General features: G+C 41.5%; 1 protein-coding gene across 1 annotated transcript in view; it reads left to right on the top strand.

Annotated features, from left to right (window-relative positions):
* The first annotated feature begins 2,243 nt into the window (after positions 1-2,243).
* The window catches only part of SLC35F3 (solute carrier family 35, member F3), a 43,047-nt gene continuing 31,566 nt past the window's right edge, over positions 2,244-13,724 (top strand). Inside the window, exon 1 of the mRNA XM_010020875.1 lies at positions 2,244-2,562. Coding sequence (XP_010019177.1) covers positions 2,282-2,562 — 281 coding nt within the window. The 5' untranslated portion in view covers positions 2,244-2,281. The remainder of the gene's footprint in view (positions 2,563-13,724) is intronic.

Here is a 13,724-nt window from a genome sequence, read left to right on the forward strand (position 1 = left end):
CCTGATTTCCTGCTTCCTGGGGGAATAACTGCAGAGAAGACAGGTACAGCAAGTACCCTGCTAGCTGTCTTCTAGAAAGAGGAACATCTTTGCCTACTTCTCCAAGTAGTTTCAAAAATGTAAACTGTGAGTGGAGGAAGGCTGTTCTCTGCACTGATACAGTGGCACAAACCCCTCCTAAGCTCTTGCTTGGCACTCTGGCTGCCTGGATTTGGGCTTTCTGTGCCTAGAAATACCCCTGGTCTGTGGGAAGGATGCTGGAGTTTGTTAGGGTGTGTGAAGAGTTTGGTGTTTCAGTGACAACGCTTTGTAGAAAAGCTTGGGAGGAAAGAAAAAAATCGGTAATCATTGTGGGACTTGTGTGGTGAAGAGCAAAGACAGTGCTGAGCCATGACATGGTGAAGTTAAAAGAAATTAGTGTACTGTTCTCAGGTTAACTGAACCCTGACTGGATTGTGCAGCAGCTGAGGCAAGAAGCATTGGTTAAGAGCAGTGTATTATGAAGAAAATATATTTAAACGATTTTGAATGAGCTAAGGGTTCACAGGCAGCCTTTTCTCAATTCTAGCTTCTTGTAACATTTAGCAGGTGGCAGTAACCTTTCCATTAGGTATTTAATACAAAGCCACATTAACTGGATAATTCATTGGCCTGCTGGTGCATCTCCTGTTACGTGGGAAACTGCCCACACAATCTTCTGCTGAAATAAGTGGAGAAATCAGCAAAGTCCCCAGCTCTCTCAAAGCCACTCAAAAAGACCAGATGTTTATATCTGTGCTGCTGTGCACTCTTTTTAGATTTCAAGACACCAGAGGCCACAGTTTTTCCCATTACAAAATACATCTTTACTAGGCAAACTCAGATCTTAGTCAGGTCATGTGTTTCTTATCTATAGTGAAATAAGTAAATAATTCTCTCCATTGGAATAAACCTTTTCTTTAATAATGTATTAGCTCATGTAAATACAAATTCAGGTTAACCTGAAATAAAAGTTTTTAAGCAATTTTCCATTTCAAATATTGATTCTCACCAGGATAAGGAAGGATGTTTTGTGTATGGATCTCTCTTAGTCTACCTTGAACATATATAAATGATTGGCAATAATACAGTCTCTCGTAGTCCTGGCTGTACTTACATTTCTCTTTTCAGCTTTCAATGCATGCAGTGACCTCTGGACACTTTTGAAGTTGTAGGTTCCTGGCTATCAACGTGAACTACTGATACATCCTCCTTCAAGTGAATGGACCAACTCAACTGAATCAGCCTTTAAGAGAAATTACTGCTGAGTGTTGCACACAAATGGGGTGAATTTAAAGCAGGCAGGTAGAAAGGCGTAAAGGGCCTGCTGATGAGGTCTGCCAGCACATTTTGACCTCTGTGAGAACTGAATCAACCTAACCTCACTTTGCTCATTCACTCACAAGCTGGATACAGTATCTGCTGATAGTGGTACAATATCAGGGCTATACCAATTCATCTTTAACGATTTAAGGCACAAGGTTTCTTAGGAAAGAAGTTTCCAGCAGCATACTAGGCTCAGTTATATACTGGGGCAAAGTTCCAGTCCGGTCTCATTTGGTGCAGGGCTGGAGCTAAAAAAAAGTTCATCGCCTACTCTGAGATGCTCTTCAGGGCAGCCTGTGGGTTGGTCTAATTTTTGCCATCTGGCTACAGCCTCAGGAGAGCTGTTTCTCTAGGGATCACTGAAACGCCTGGCGATCCAAGTTCAATATTAATGGTGCTACTTACATTGCAGTGATTGTGTTTAACTGCAAGGTTAAATACATTGTCTCCCCTCTCCTTTTAAGAAACACCGTATTTCATAGGCTGTCCAATTCCACGTTTTCCAAGACAATAACAATTCCAAATGTTGTTGTAATCCCCTTTGATGCTTTATTAGACTCGATGCGTATTTTTCATTCATTTACAAGTCCTAACAGCATCAGTTTAAATGGTGTGTTAAGCCTTTCTCCATACATCCGAGCAACATGTAATTTTCATTTCCATTTTACCCAGTGGCTTCTAAATCTAGAGGTGATAATTATTATTTGCATTGTAATTATGTCTCAGCTGAACCAGAGGCTTTGCAATGATCTGAAAATGAAGGACGTTTTGTGGCAAGATCTGGTGGGTTCTTTTGCTGGTAAAGCTCCACATGACTTCAGAAGGGCCTAGGGTTTGAAAACTAAAATGCAGACTGGCTTTCCTTAGTAAGCCTTCTGTTTTCTTCTCCCCAGGGGATGAGCGCTCCCGGGAGTCTCCAGCCCCAGCTGAAGCACAGATGCAAGCCGGGGCGGAAGGCGGTGGACGGGTGAACCGCTGTTGCTGGAAATGCTCCGTGCCGCAGCTCAAGAAGATTGTCTGGGGTGTGGCTATGGTCCTGGGTGTCTGCTCCTCTTGGTCAGGTTCAACCCAGCTAGCAAAACTGACCTTTAAGAAATTCGATGCACCCTTCACTCTAACGTGGTTTGCAACAAACTGGAACTTTTTATTCTTTCCTTTATATTATCTTGGACATGTTTTTAAGTCAGCTGAAAAGCAGTCTCCGAAGCAAAGATACAGGTATGGCAGCTTTTGTTTTTTTCCCCTATGGCTCTTGCATGCTGCTCTGTGTCTAGCAGGTATTTTATTCATATCATACAATCAAAGAATGGTTTAGGTTGGAAGGGGCCTGTAGTTCTAATCCCTCTGCCATGGGCAGGAATATCTTCCACTAGACCAGGTTGCTCCGAGCCCTGTCCAAACTGGCCTTGAACACTGCCAGGGATGGGGTAGCCACAGCTTCTCTGGAGACAACCTGTGCCAGTGCCTCACCACCCTCCAGGGAAGAACTTCCTCCTAATATCTAATCTAAATTTACCTTCTCTCCCCTGTCCTATTCCTAGAGGCCCTTGTAAAAAGTCCCTCTCCAGACTTCTTGTAAGCCCCCTTTAGGTACTGGAAGGCTGCTATAAGGTCTCCCCGGAGCCTTCTCTTCTCCAGGCTGAACCCCAACTCTCTCAGCCTGTCTTCATAGGAGAGGTGCTCCAGCTTTCAGATCATCTTCAAATGACAGTTAAATTAAACATATTTGCTTTCCTCTCCAGGTTTGTTAAAGGATTTCTGAATTAATTGTGTGTCCTGTGCTAGGTGCTATGTTATTATTCTTAATACAATTTCACTGCAACAGTAAGAAATCTTGGTTTATTTCCAATACATACAAATCACGTAACGTAAGTCCACATTTTCTGCAGTTACTTCTTGAGAGGTTTCTGTTCAATACTCTGTGAACATCGCTTTTTTGTTACTACCTTCTTCCTCTACTCACAGCTGACTTTTATGGCAATCTCTGAGTAAGCTCAGCAAGCTTTTCTGTTCCAAACTCAGGACTAGTGCAGTGTCTTGAACAGCCAAGTAAAAAGTATTGCAGTATTTTCCTGGCATTATGCCCCTGACATCAAAGGCCAAGCTCTGATCCCAGTTACACTCGAGCTGTTGTGTTTATTTCCGGGAGGAAGCGCAGTCAGAACCAAAGCCAGCACTTTGTCTTCAGCACACCTTGTCTTTACAGCAAAGCCAAACCCACAAAGCCTGGAGTGCCCATCCCCTGTGAGGGGCTGAGGACGCTCTAGCTGCTTAAAGGACCACCTCTTGGTGAGCGCTTCTTCAGCTCATCTCATTTTGGCCCGAAAGGTGTCTGGGACAGATGGGATGACTCAGCTATCAAGATGTCCTGTGTCAGAGACCTTCCCTGATACATGGAAGGATGTGAACAATGTTTTCCCCTTCTGTTACACAGTGGGGCTCACAGGCTTTTAATGAAGTAGTTCAGAAAGTAAACAGTAAGAAGTGCACATTTCTCAGCTTCCAGCTGTGCAGCAGCAAAGTGGAAACTTACTACAGGAAAAATGTAAGAAACCAGGGTACTCAGGAAATGCTCCACCTCAGATGACTACAGTAAAGGTTACCAATGCTGGAATTTTGCTGCTTAGCCATTGTTATGGTTTCTTCATCTTCAAAATAATTTGGGGGCTGTGGATAAAGGAATTCTACTGTTCACTGCAGGTCCCACAGCAGTGTCCACAAGTTTTAAAGGCATTTTCATAAGATGCCATGTTTCCTGCACTTCAGTCTTCAATTTGTACATTTTGGTGTCTACTCCACAGTAAACACGGTTGCTTCAGAGATGAGAAAAGTATGGAGGTCAAAGAAAGCAAGTTTCATCTAAAAACAGTAACAAATGCTAGCCCCAAAAGAACTACCTTTTAGTTTCTTTGGGTTTTAAGTATTTTTCTTCCATCTGCTCTCAGATAACATTTTAAATACTGCTGAATTCTGCAGTGAACGGTTGTGGTTCGCCAGATCCCTGGGGTTAAAACCAGAGCATTATACTCATTGTTGCTGCAGTTAATTGATATGGTTGATAGTTTTATGTCTTCCATTCAATTAAATGATGGCTGAGTTGAAAAGCAGGTCATGCAGCCTGCTTGGGATGCAGGGGGACATTGCTAAAAGTAAGCTGACAGGAGGCTTAGTAAAGAATGTGCATTTGTGTTTCTGACCAGCAGATTTACTAGGGTTAATTTACAGAGTTTTTTTCTAGGTGTCAGGGTAGACCTGGGCATTTGGAGGTATGGTTTTGGTTCCTAGCTTTGCTGAAGATTTGTTTTGTGGTTTTGAGCAAGTCAGTATGGACGTCTGATCTCCTTATACCCTCCGTACATTTGGATGAGACAGTTCTTTAGGGAGGAGGGGGGACTGTCCCCTACTATGTGTTTACATCGTATCTACCTCAGCATATCCGCTATCTAAAACTGAGACCTTTCAGTGGTGCTGCAATAACAACTACTGTGAAAAGAATTACTGTTCATCTGCTTCCTCTATAATGGCTGAGATGTCACATGCATGTATGTCAGAAACCCCAAGCATTGCGTTTCAACACCCCCTCTTAATTATTCTCCCATTTTGCATATTTTATATATATATATATATATAAAAGTATGCATAGAGAGAAAGGCATATACCGAGACTTTGCAGCTCTATATGAGGAATTACCATCTTAAGGAAAGCTTGAACTCCAGGCATAGCTGGACACCTTAGGGAGGCATTCTGTGGGCTTCTGGGTAGTTATTATAAGACAGTTCTGACCTGGAACTAAGAAGAAACTCGTATAATCACTTTCTGCTTCCTTTATCCTTCACTTTCATCTATATTTTATGTATTATCTGAGCTTTCTGGAAGGCATTTGCAACAAGATAAATGAAAAGGTGGTAGTGGGAGGTCAAAATACGACATCTAAGTCACTTTAGCAGTGAGGTAGTAAAGGAAAGGATTCTCAGATCTTGCCTACACAGGTTGCTAAAATCCGCAGGCACCTAATGTGTTTTGGCAGCAGAGCTCCCCAAGGACACTTGCGCAGCCGCCTCCTCCTCCTCAGGACTGGCCAACTCAGCCTCCCCTCACCACGGCACAGGCAGTGCCTTCCCACCGCCTCTTCCTTGGTGGGTGGCTTCATGGGGCCTACGCCAGCAGGCGCGCTTCAGTACCTGCAGGTACCTCACTGTGCAGTTAAAGAGCACGTAAAGGACAGCAACTGTTTGGAAAAATATACAAAACAGGGATCATAAAACGTAGCCACAGTGAATAGATGTATAGTCCCTCAGTGCAGATTATATGGTTTATTGTGGTTTTAAATTTCTATCGTATTGTACCAGTATATATATATACTATGCTGTAAAAATATGAATTTGCCTGGTTTTTAGTCTCACAGAAGAACATACCTGCAACGGACACAAATCAGTTTAAAGCTGCAGATTTTTTTCCCCCATTTTATAGCACCTATAATTGTAACAAATTTGCCACCAAAATTTTATAGTAGCACATTAAATTTAAGAGCAGGTTTAATCAGCTTCTTTACAAGATTTTGAGTATTAGGCTGTAATGTGAAGTATTAAGTATTTGTGACTGACCCATACTGCATGGTAAGGAATGCTATTTAAGCTGAAGCAGACTATCAGTGACTGTGTCCCCAGCATAGGGCGACAGTCACTCTCCAAAGCAAACCAAACCTCATGCATTCATAGAATCACAGAATCACATGTCCAAACTGCTTCAGGTTCCCTGTGCAGCTCCATCAAATGCCAGAGTGCATTGGGAATTGCAGTGGGAATTGTGCCGAACTTTAGACTGCTCAGAGACAACTTGTCCCACACTCTCTACCAAGGGTGCCACACACCCTTGGCACAGGGCTGCATGCATGGGTAGTGACGCAGAGAGCTGTGGCAGGCCACAGAAGAGCACACCGGGGTCACTGCTGCTCTTCCCTTGCGCAAGTGCTCACCGGCTTAAAATAAAATTACAGTAACTAAGTTATCATTCATTTCAACCATCATCCAGTCCAGAAGTAACACACATCATAATTTATGTGCCTAATGGATCATCTAAGAGTACTTCATTTTGGCTTTATACTTTCTGCTTTCAAACAAATGACACATTTAATCTGAGGAGCTACCCTCCATCATACCTACGTTATTAATTTATGAGCTAACATAAATTAAAAGCACTAGGTTTAAAGTTCACTGGGTACGTGAAAGATCAAATTAAAATCTCTGTAAGATATTGCTTAGCTTTGTGTATCTCTAGGCAGGACTAAACACACCTTTTATAAAGATTCACTCTGTGTGTGTCAGCTGGGGGAATAACAGAGGGCTGTGTTCACATTTTAGGAGAATACTTCAGAAGGCTTGATGATTCTGATGGTACAGTCTTATCTAATGATTTTTTTGAGAAGGAAACAGCAGGACTTTCCGGAATGGTTTGCCTGATTATTCATTTTTTATTTATTATTTATTGTTTATCGTTTAAATCTTGATTTTTATTTCATAAAGCACTAGGGCTAAAGAGAACACCAGAAGCTAAAACTAAATCTCTTCTATAACCTAGAATGCACCTGATGTGCTGGGTGAATGAAAGAATTATTGCACGTACCTGCACTGATCTTTATACCTTTAAACCTTCACGTTTTAACATGTTCTTTTTCACTGAATCAGTTTTTTCTTTATACTGCCCCCAAATTAGCTGAAACTCATCTTTCAGAATTCAAAGATTTTTCTTTGAAAAGAAGAAAAAAGTTGCAGGTGACACCAAAATACAGTTATTTCTTTTAAACGGAACCAGAATACTGGGAGCAACAACAGTAGAGGTCTAATGTAGTAGATCTCACTCTGATTTACCAACATTAATGTCACAAGAATCACTTTTGATTTATACACATACAGGCTCAGAATCGAGTCTTAGCTCTTCAGCGGCCAAAAATTACCAGTGCTATAGTTTTACATGATGTCCAGAAGAATGTGGGCCAGTTTCTAAGGGCGTTTCATATGTATATGAAATAGAGGAGACACAGAAATAGAGGAGACAAGGCACTAGCATGGCATTCCCAGCTATTCCAGGAGTTGCATCCATTAGTTTTATCCTGACTCAAGCAAAAGTGCAACTCATTGCACTGTGGCACTGACCTCCTGCAGCAGGCAGAGAACCTGTCCATGTTGCAGTGGTAACCAACCAACCATGCCTGGCCACCATGCAACTGTAAGGGAGAAGAAGGTCAGAGCCTGATTTAGTGTGACTGGATGCATCTTTACTATTGATTTTCAGCATTTTGTATTCATGAGTCTCTCATACCCAGCAGCATTAAAATGTTGCAGTGTGGTTGACTTCTGGCATCCTACTGATTTATATTACTACTTAGGTGGGAGCTTCACCACCAGAGCAGACAGCATTAACAGGGTCATAAATAAGCTACAAAGGCATCAAGACATGATGAATGCAAGTGGTTTTGGCAAAAGTCACCCAATGAAGCATGTTTTCTTTCAAAAATCCTCACTTTATAAACTCTATTTGTCTAATTCAGTACATTAGCCTTAAAATAATACCTATTTACTTTGTGTTCCTCAAAATAAAACTACTTTACAATTCAAGTTCCCATTAGCTTCTTGGGGGAAAATAAAACTAAAAACAAAGGAACAAAACAGGCACTTGAAATTAAAAGATATGGCATCTGATTCTTACCCAAGTCAGGTACAAGCCAGGAGTAGCTCCAGATTAAATCAGTTTGATCTCTACAGCAGTCTGTCAGGACTTAGCTTTGTGTTTGGTATTGGAGTGATTGATTAAAAGAATGTGTGGATATTGTGCAAGAGGTTTAGCATACTCATGGTCATTTAACTCTCTCCTTCACATGTCTGAACTGTTGCTGGTGATGTGTTATTGATGTATCACTTCTCAGACTGTTTTCACTGAGTCTGCACTTCTAGCTGAAGACAAGACCAAATTGTACCATTAGCAAGTAGCAGTAGCAGTGAAGCCTTCTGCTAGAACAGTTGTAGTGGTGTTTGTAGTTAGAGCAGTGCTGGTGGAAGTCTGTCCGATGTCCAACCTGCTGTGTGTATAGAATCAAGCTCCATCATGGAGCAATCACTTGAGCTTAGCTCAGCTGAAGCACAAGCCACAGAACTCAGCTATTGTTGATAACTTCTGGTTTTCAAAGTTAAGTAATTACCTCTTCCACATGAAACCTGTGGTTGCTGCTGTGTCTTCTCTTTTGAAAAGGAAAGCATGTCCCCATGGGATGTGGGATAGAAGTGTGTTATCCCATAGGAGTTCTGGAGGTGGCTTCTCACTGCTACCTTGACATGATACAGCTATGCTGCATTCTTGCCAGATGATTAGTAAGTCATCTTTTCAGCTGCTTCCTTGGGGAGACTCATTTTCTTAGGTGAGTTAAAGATTATGCCATGGGTTCTTGCTCTTTGTGGGACATGAAACAAGAATTTCTCTGCTAGCTGTGAGAAGTGTGCTTTATAGGTTGCCTGTTCTTGAGAAAATAAGTGGTCCTTCAACTCCAGATTTTTTCTAGAGTAGCCTCCTGTTTACCTAAGTTTTCTCTACAAACTGAAGACAGTACCAGAAGTTAGGTTAGCAAGGATATTTGCCACATCTAGCTCCTCAGTGCCACAACGAATATTCCAGCACTGCCAGCTTGGAGCTGAATGCCCAGTTTCTTCCTAAAATGCATGTCAAGAGCAAACACCTTCAGCAGAGACACAAACATGAGGCATACAAGGTAAACAGGAGGTAGATAACACTGCCTTTGAGAGCTTGTGCCTTAGCTTCTATGAGAAAATGGTTGTGGGTCCTTCTTTAGGAAACCAGTTCTTTCCAATTTAGCCTCCTAGTTTATATTTAGAGACCGTGTATTTCAGACCACGATTTATTGAAAAGAACTTAATGTTCGCGCCTGGTGAAAAGCTTTCTTTTAATCTGAAGATCCTTCATCTGTTGAGGATCACCTCTTCTGGGCTTTAGACCTTTGTGGAATGCTAATGGAGAATAAAAATTGGATATTGCCTGATCAGGAGAAATACATGTTCTTTAATTTTGAGCCTGGTTCTCAGAACCATTCCAAGGATGATTGAATTAAGTGGTGTCCTGTAATTTTGTCGTTTTCTTCCATTACTTCTGTCTTCTCTGCTGCAGCTTGCTGCTCTAAAATGATTACATTATATGCCCCCTATGAGGTAATGGTGCCTAAGGCAAGGACTAGAAAGAGAAGTGATTGTTCTTGTTACCTGCACACAGGGCAAGAAACAATATGTTTATGTAATGGCTTTTGCTTGGAAAAAATGTTGTCTTGCAGCACTGAATGATCTCTGGCCAGTAGTTAAACTGTGTTTCGTTAACTGGCTCTTCCTCTGGTTGGTAAAGCAAGCTGCCAAGCTTCCACACTGCTAAGGCTTTTCTCAGGACACCTCAAAAGCAAGTCCACCTGTACTGTGGAACCAAAGCAAGCTAGGATGAAGGGACCTGAGGGATCACCTCCTCCCTTCCCCACCTCCAGGCACGAGCTGCACAGACAAACAGAAAAGTAACTGCATTTTATGGCTTGCAAAGGAAAAAGGGACAGGGAAAAGAGTGCATAATGATGTTGATTGCCTGGGGAAAGAAGCAGAAAGCTGAGGTGAACAGGGATATGTTGTTTTTCCAATCATCATAACATGGAAGACAGAGCTCACAGCTGATCTCCTTTTTGCAGAAAGTGTTTTACCTTGGTTGGAATCTCAAGTACCTTGACACCCAGTGCACAAACTCACTGAATGAGGACTATCCTAGACACGTTCTCCCATATTCTTTAAAGAGCAACAAAATCAACAAAATTCAGGAAGGGGTGATAAGGAATTCTGCACATTTTTTCAGCCCAGATCTGTGTCAAAATATCTTGAAGGCAGCTACCTTCAAAGCTGCTTTAAAAAAGGAAAGTGCCTGTATGGCAACAAACTTCATAGCTATAATTAACAACTCTCAATAAGGATGGATGATACAGTGAGAAGTGTTGGAGGCTGGCAGTATTACAGAAGTGGAAAAAACCTTTTTGTCCAGCTGCCTAGTGGTTATGGACCATGTCCAGATTTCCCAGGATTGTTTGTGTTTGTATGAAAAGGCAGCCTCATATATATGCACAAGTACCTGGCTGAAGAGCCTGTTCAGTCCAGGTCTGCAGGACCTGCCCACCGTTGGTGTTAGTCAAAGCTATAAGCTAGTAAAAAGAGAGAAATAGCCAGAGGTGAAGGTTGATAACCACGTAGGTATGTAAACAGGGTGTCATAAATTGAAAAACCCTGTCAAGCAACTGCATAATGTTGTCTGTAAACAACCATAGGGTGTTTGGGTTTTTTCTGAGGTAAACAATGGTAAGATATGAACTGCTGAGCAGTTTCATATATGTATGTACTCACACACATGTACAACTATTTCTGTGCTTTCAAGTGCTAAAACACCTGTCCAGATGGTAACTTTCCAACAGAAATCTGATCCAAAATGGAGAAGACAAACAAAATCTGGGTTTAGTACCTTGTTTGCCTGCTTTGGGTGGCAGTTAGTGAAAATGGCCTATCTGTGGAAAAGAAACAACCCTCTTGCTGGTCTGAAGGAGTATCTTTTACTTTGGCCTTAAGGTCATTGCCATATCATCTGGGGTTCTTGTCTTCAGCAAACCTACACTAACCAAGTCCACTATGGCTACCTCATCTGTTCCCTGTTCCTCATACCTCTAACAGAGCGCTTCCACACATGGAGCTGGTGTAGTTTGCTTGTGGTTTGTTAATTTATAAATCATGTTCTTTCAGGGCTGGGGGGCTGTTTACTTGTTTACTGAAGCTGCTTATTTCATGAGCACTTAGTGACTGCTGCAACATTTCCGTCGTATCTTTGAAAACCTTCTACTACCTCAATAAATTGTCCAAACTCCCACAGAGGGGAATGGGCCTCTGTAAGCCTTACAAAAAGGATGGGATCTCTCATCTCTTTCAGCAGATGCAAATGTTAAACCCTAGGGATCTGAAGTCATCATGAGTGTCCCTTCAGTGACAGAGCAGTAAAACTTTGTGTAGTTCATTGCTAACAGAGGCTGCCCTTGGACAGTATAAGCCCAGGTCCATTTGCTACAGGAAGACTCTATCTCTACATCACCTGGCATTTGCCCTAGAATTTTTAGATTAATTTAGAAATACATCTAAAAAATGTTTTTCTTCACCAAAGTCCTGGGGCTGGGGTTTTTTTTAATTTAATTCTCTTCAGTGTATCTGTTGTAGAGGCCAGCCAGACTAATTGAAAATTGTATCTTGCTTTTTCAGCTTTCTTCAATAGTCTTGTTGTGCTTTCAGCTAAAGTACATGCACGTTTCCAAGTACAGAAGGGTGAATTCTCAGCTATGAAAAGCTCTGCTATTAAATAGAACACTAGAAAATATTGAGAATTGCACCTCTACTTTCAGTACCTCTTAATAGTACCTAGGAATAACAGTAACACTACAGCTCTGTAATGCTTTGTGATACTTTCACCATCTAACAAATGGTGCTGCTGTTAGACCACCTCACCATGATATCCAGAACATTAGTTCATAGAAACTGCTGGGGACCTGGGGAGGGAGGTGTGTAGACCAACCTGCTCAGCACAGAGCCACCTCATATCTAAGTTTTTATTTGTTAATGGTTAGTGATCTACAGACACTGAATGAGACATAACTATTATTATTTGAATTTATGTGTAGGGGCATGAATGGTACTCACTCTGCTGCTGTTTGCCGCTTTTTGTGAGATTCACCCTGAGGATTTGATTTATTTTTTATTAACCTTAAAATAAAATGAACCTCACTATAAAGTGTTTCTGCTTAACTTACTATGAACAATCTAACATTTTCAGTATTTCATGAAGTGAAATACTTGACCCTAGCTGGCACAGCTCCACTGAGTCCCATGACGGTGTGCTCATTTCTATCAGAGAAGGGTCTGGCCCAGTGAATATTAAAAATATCAAGTTAATAACTATTTAGATGTGTTTTGGCTTGCCTTCTTTCAGAGGGGAGCTCAGGCTGTGACCAGGCTGAAATTCACCTGATCCCCCACTTCTTTTATTTTTTTTTTAAAGTGTCTTTTGATTCTGGAGAACTGCAGTAGAAAAACTTAGTGTTGAAAAATAACATCCCAGAAGAGAATACGGTGACATACGGCCAAATGATCAGCTGCCTTCCATTAATGTACTTGCAGACCTGCACTTGCTCATGAAACTTTTAGCAATTAAGGCTAACCCTCTGCAAGTCTCATGGTATTTCACAAGGAGCTTTATCAATTTCATAGATTTTTCAAACTTAAACAACTGTGCTCTGCTGTAGTTCCAGGTCATCCCTGTAGTGCCGTTACTTTCTGCCTTACTGAGTTTCACATGGCTTTTTCAGTAGAGTTGGGCTCTTGATCATGTAAAAGGGACAACCGTAGGGAGAGATGATAAAGGTCAGCGGAATCACGTATGGATTGGAGAAGGTCAGGAAAGAGCTAGGTGGCATCAAACAGAATGAGTGAGGTGTTTGAAATGAGAGGTGGTTTCTGTCAGTGTGCAACTGAGCTGTCAGGAGCCTGAAAAACAAGAAAAGCGTGGTTAGTGCATGCTTGGGAATTGGAGATTGTGGGACCAAATGTGGCCTGTCATGGGAGCAGATTGCATGATCTCTGCTTGAATATAACACTCACATGAACAATAGTTCCTGTTGCTCTTCTACAAGCTAAGCTAAATCAGTAAATCCTATATGATTTTAACAGACAGCATGCTTACCGTGGTGTTGCTCATGTGCTGAGTCCTGCGGGTGGTTGCAGCTTCTGAGTGTGGGATATTCCAGAGTTTGGTTCAACTCAGCAGCCATCCAAGTTACAGGGGTACAAACAAGTTACTCAGAAGTATCTTGGGAAGATTTAATTATGCCAGCAACAGTTATTGCATGCGATTCCAGATTCTCAACAGGAATGAATATACAAATGAAATTTACCAAACTGCTAAAGATCTTTTCTTGGGATCTTTTCCAAGGTGAGCAGTGAACTGGCTTAATTTTCAGGTAAACAGGAGTCAAAAGGAGGTCATTCCTCTTGAAAATCCTACCAGTTATATGTATAGTTAATTGCAGACCTTACTTTTGGCTGTCAAGTTGCAAAATGTTGTCTGCTGCTTTATATTTCTCGAGCTTTGTTTTGTTTTAAGGATTAACACAAAAAAAAAAAGCACTAAATACAAAACCAACCCAATCCCAAAAAACAGCTGGCTTCCCAGATATGTTTGCTGCAAGAAACCAGAGACAAGTGGTTTTGAGAAATCGGAGACAAGTGTGTCTTCTCCGTAGCAATTGTGCTAGAAACAAACTG

Source organism: Nestor notabilis, unplaced genomic scaffold (assembly GCF_000696875.1).
Source record: "Nestor notabilis isolate BGI_N333 unplaced genomic scaffold, ASM69687v1 scaffold7428, whole genome shotgun sequence".
NCBI lineage: Eukaryota > Metazoa > Chordata > Aves > Psittaciformes > Psittacidae > Nestor > Nestor notabilis.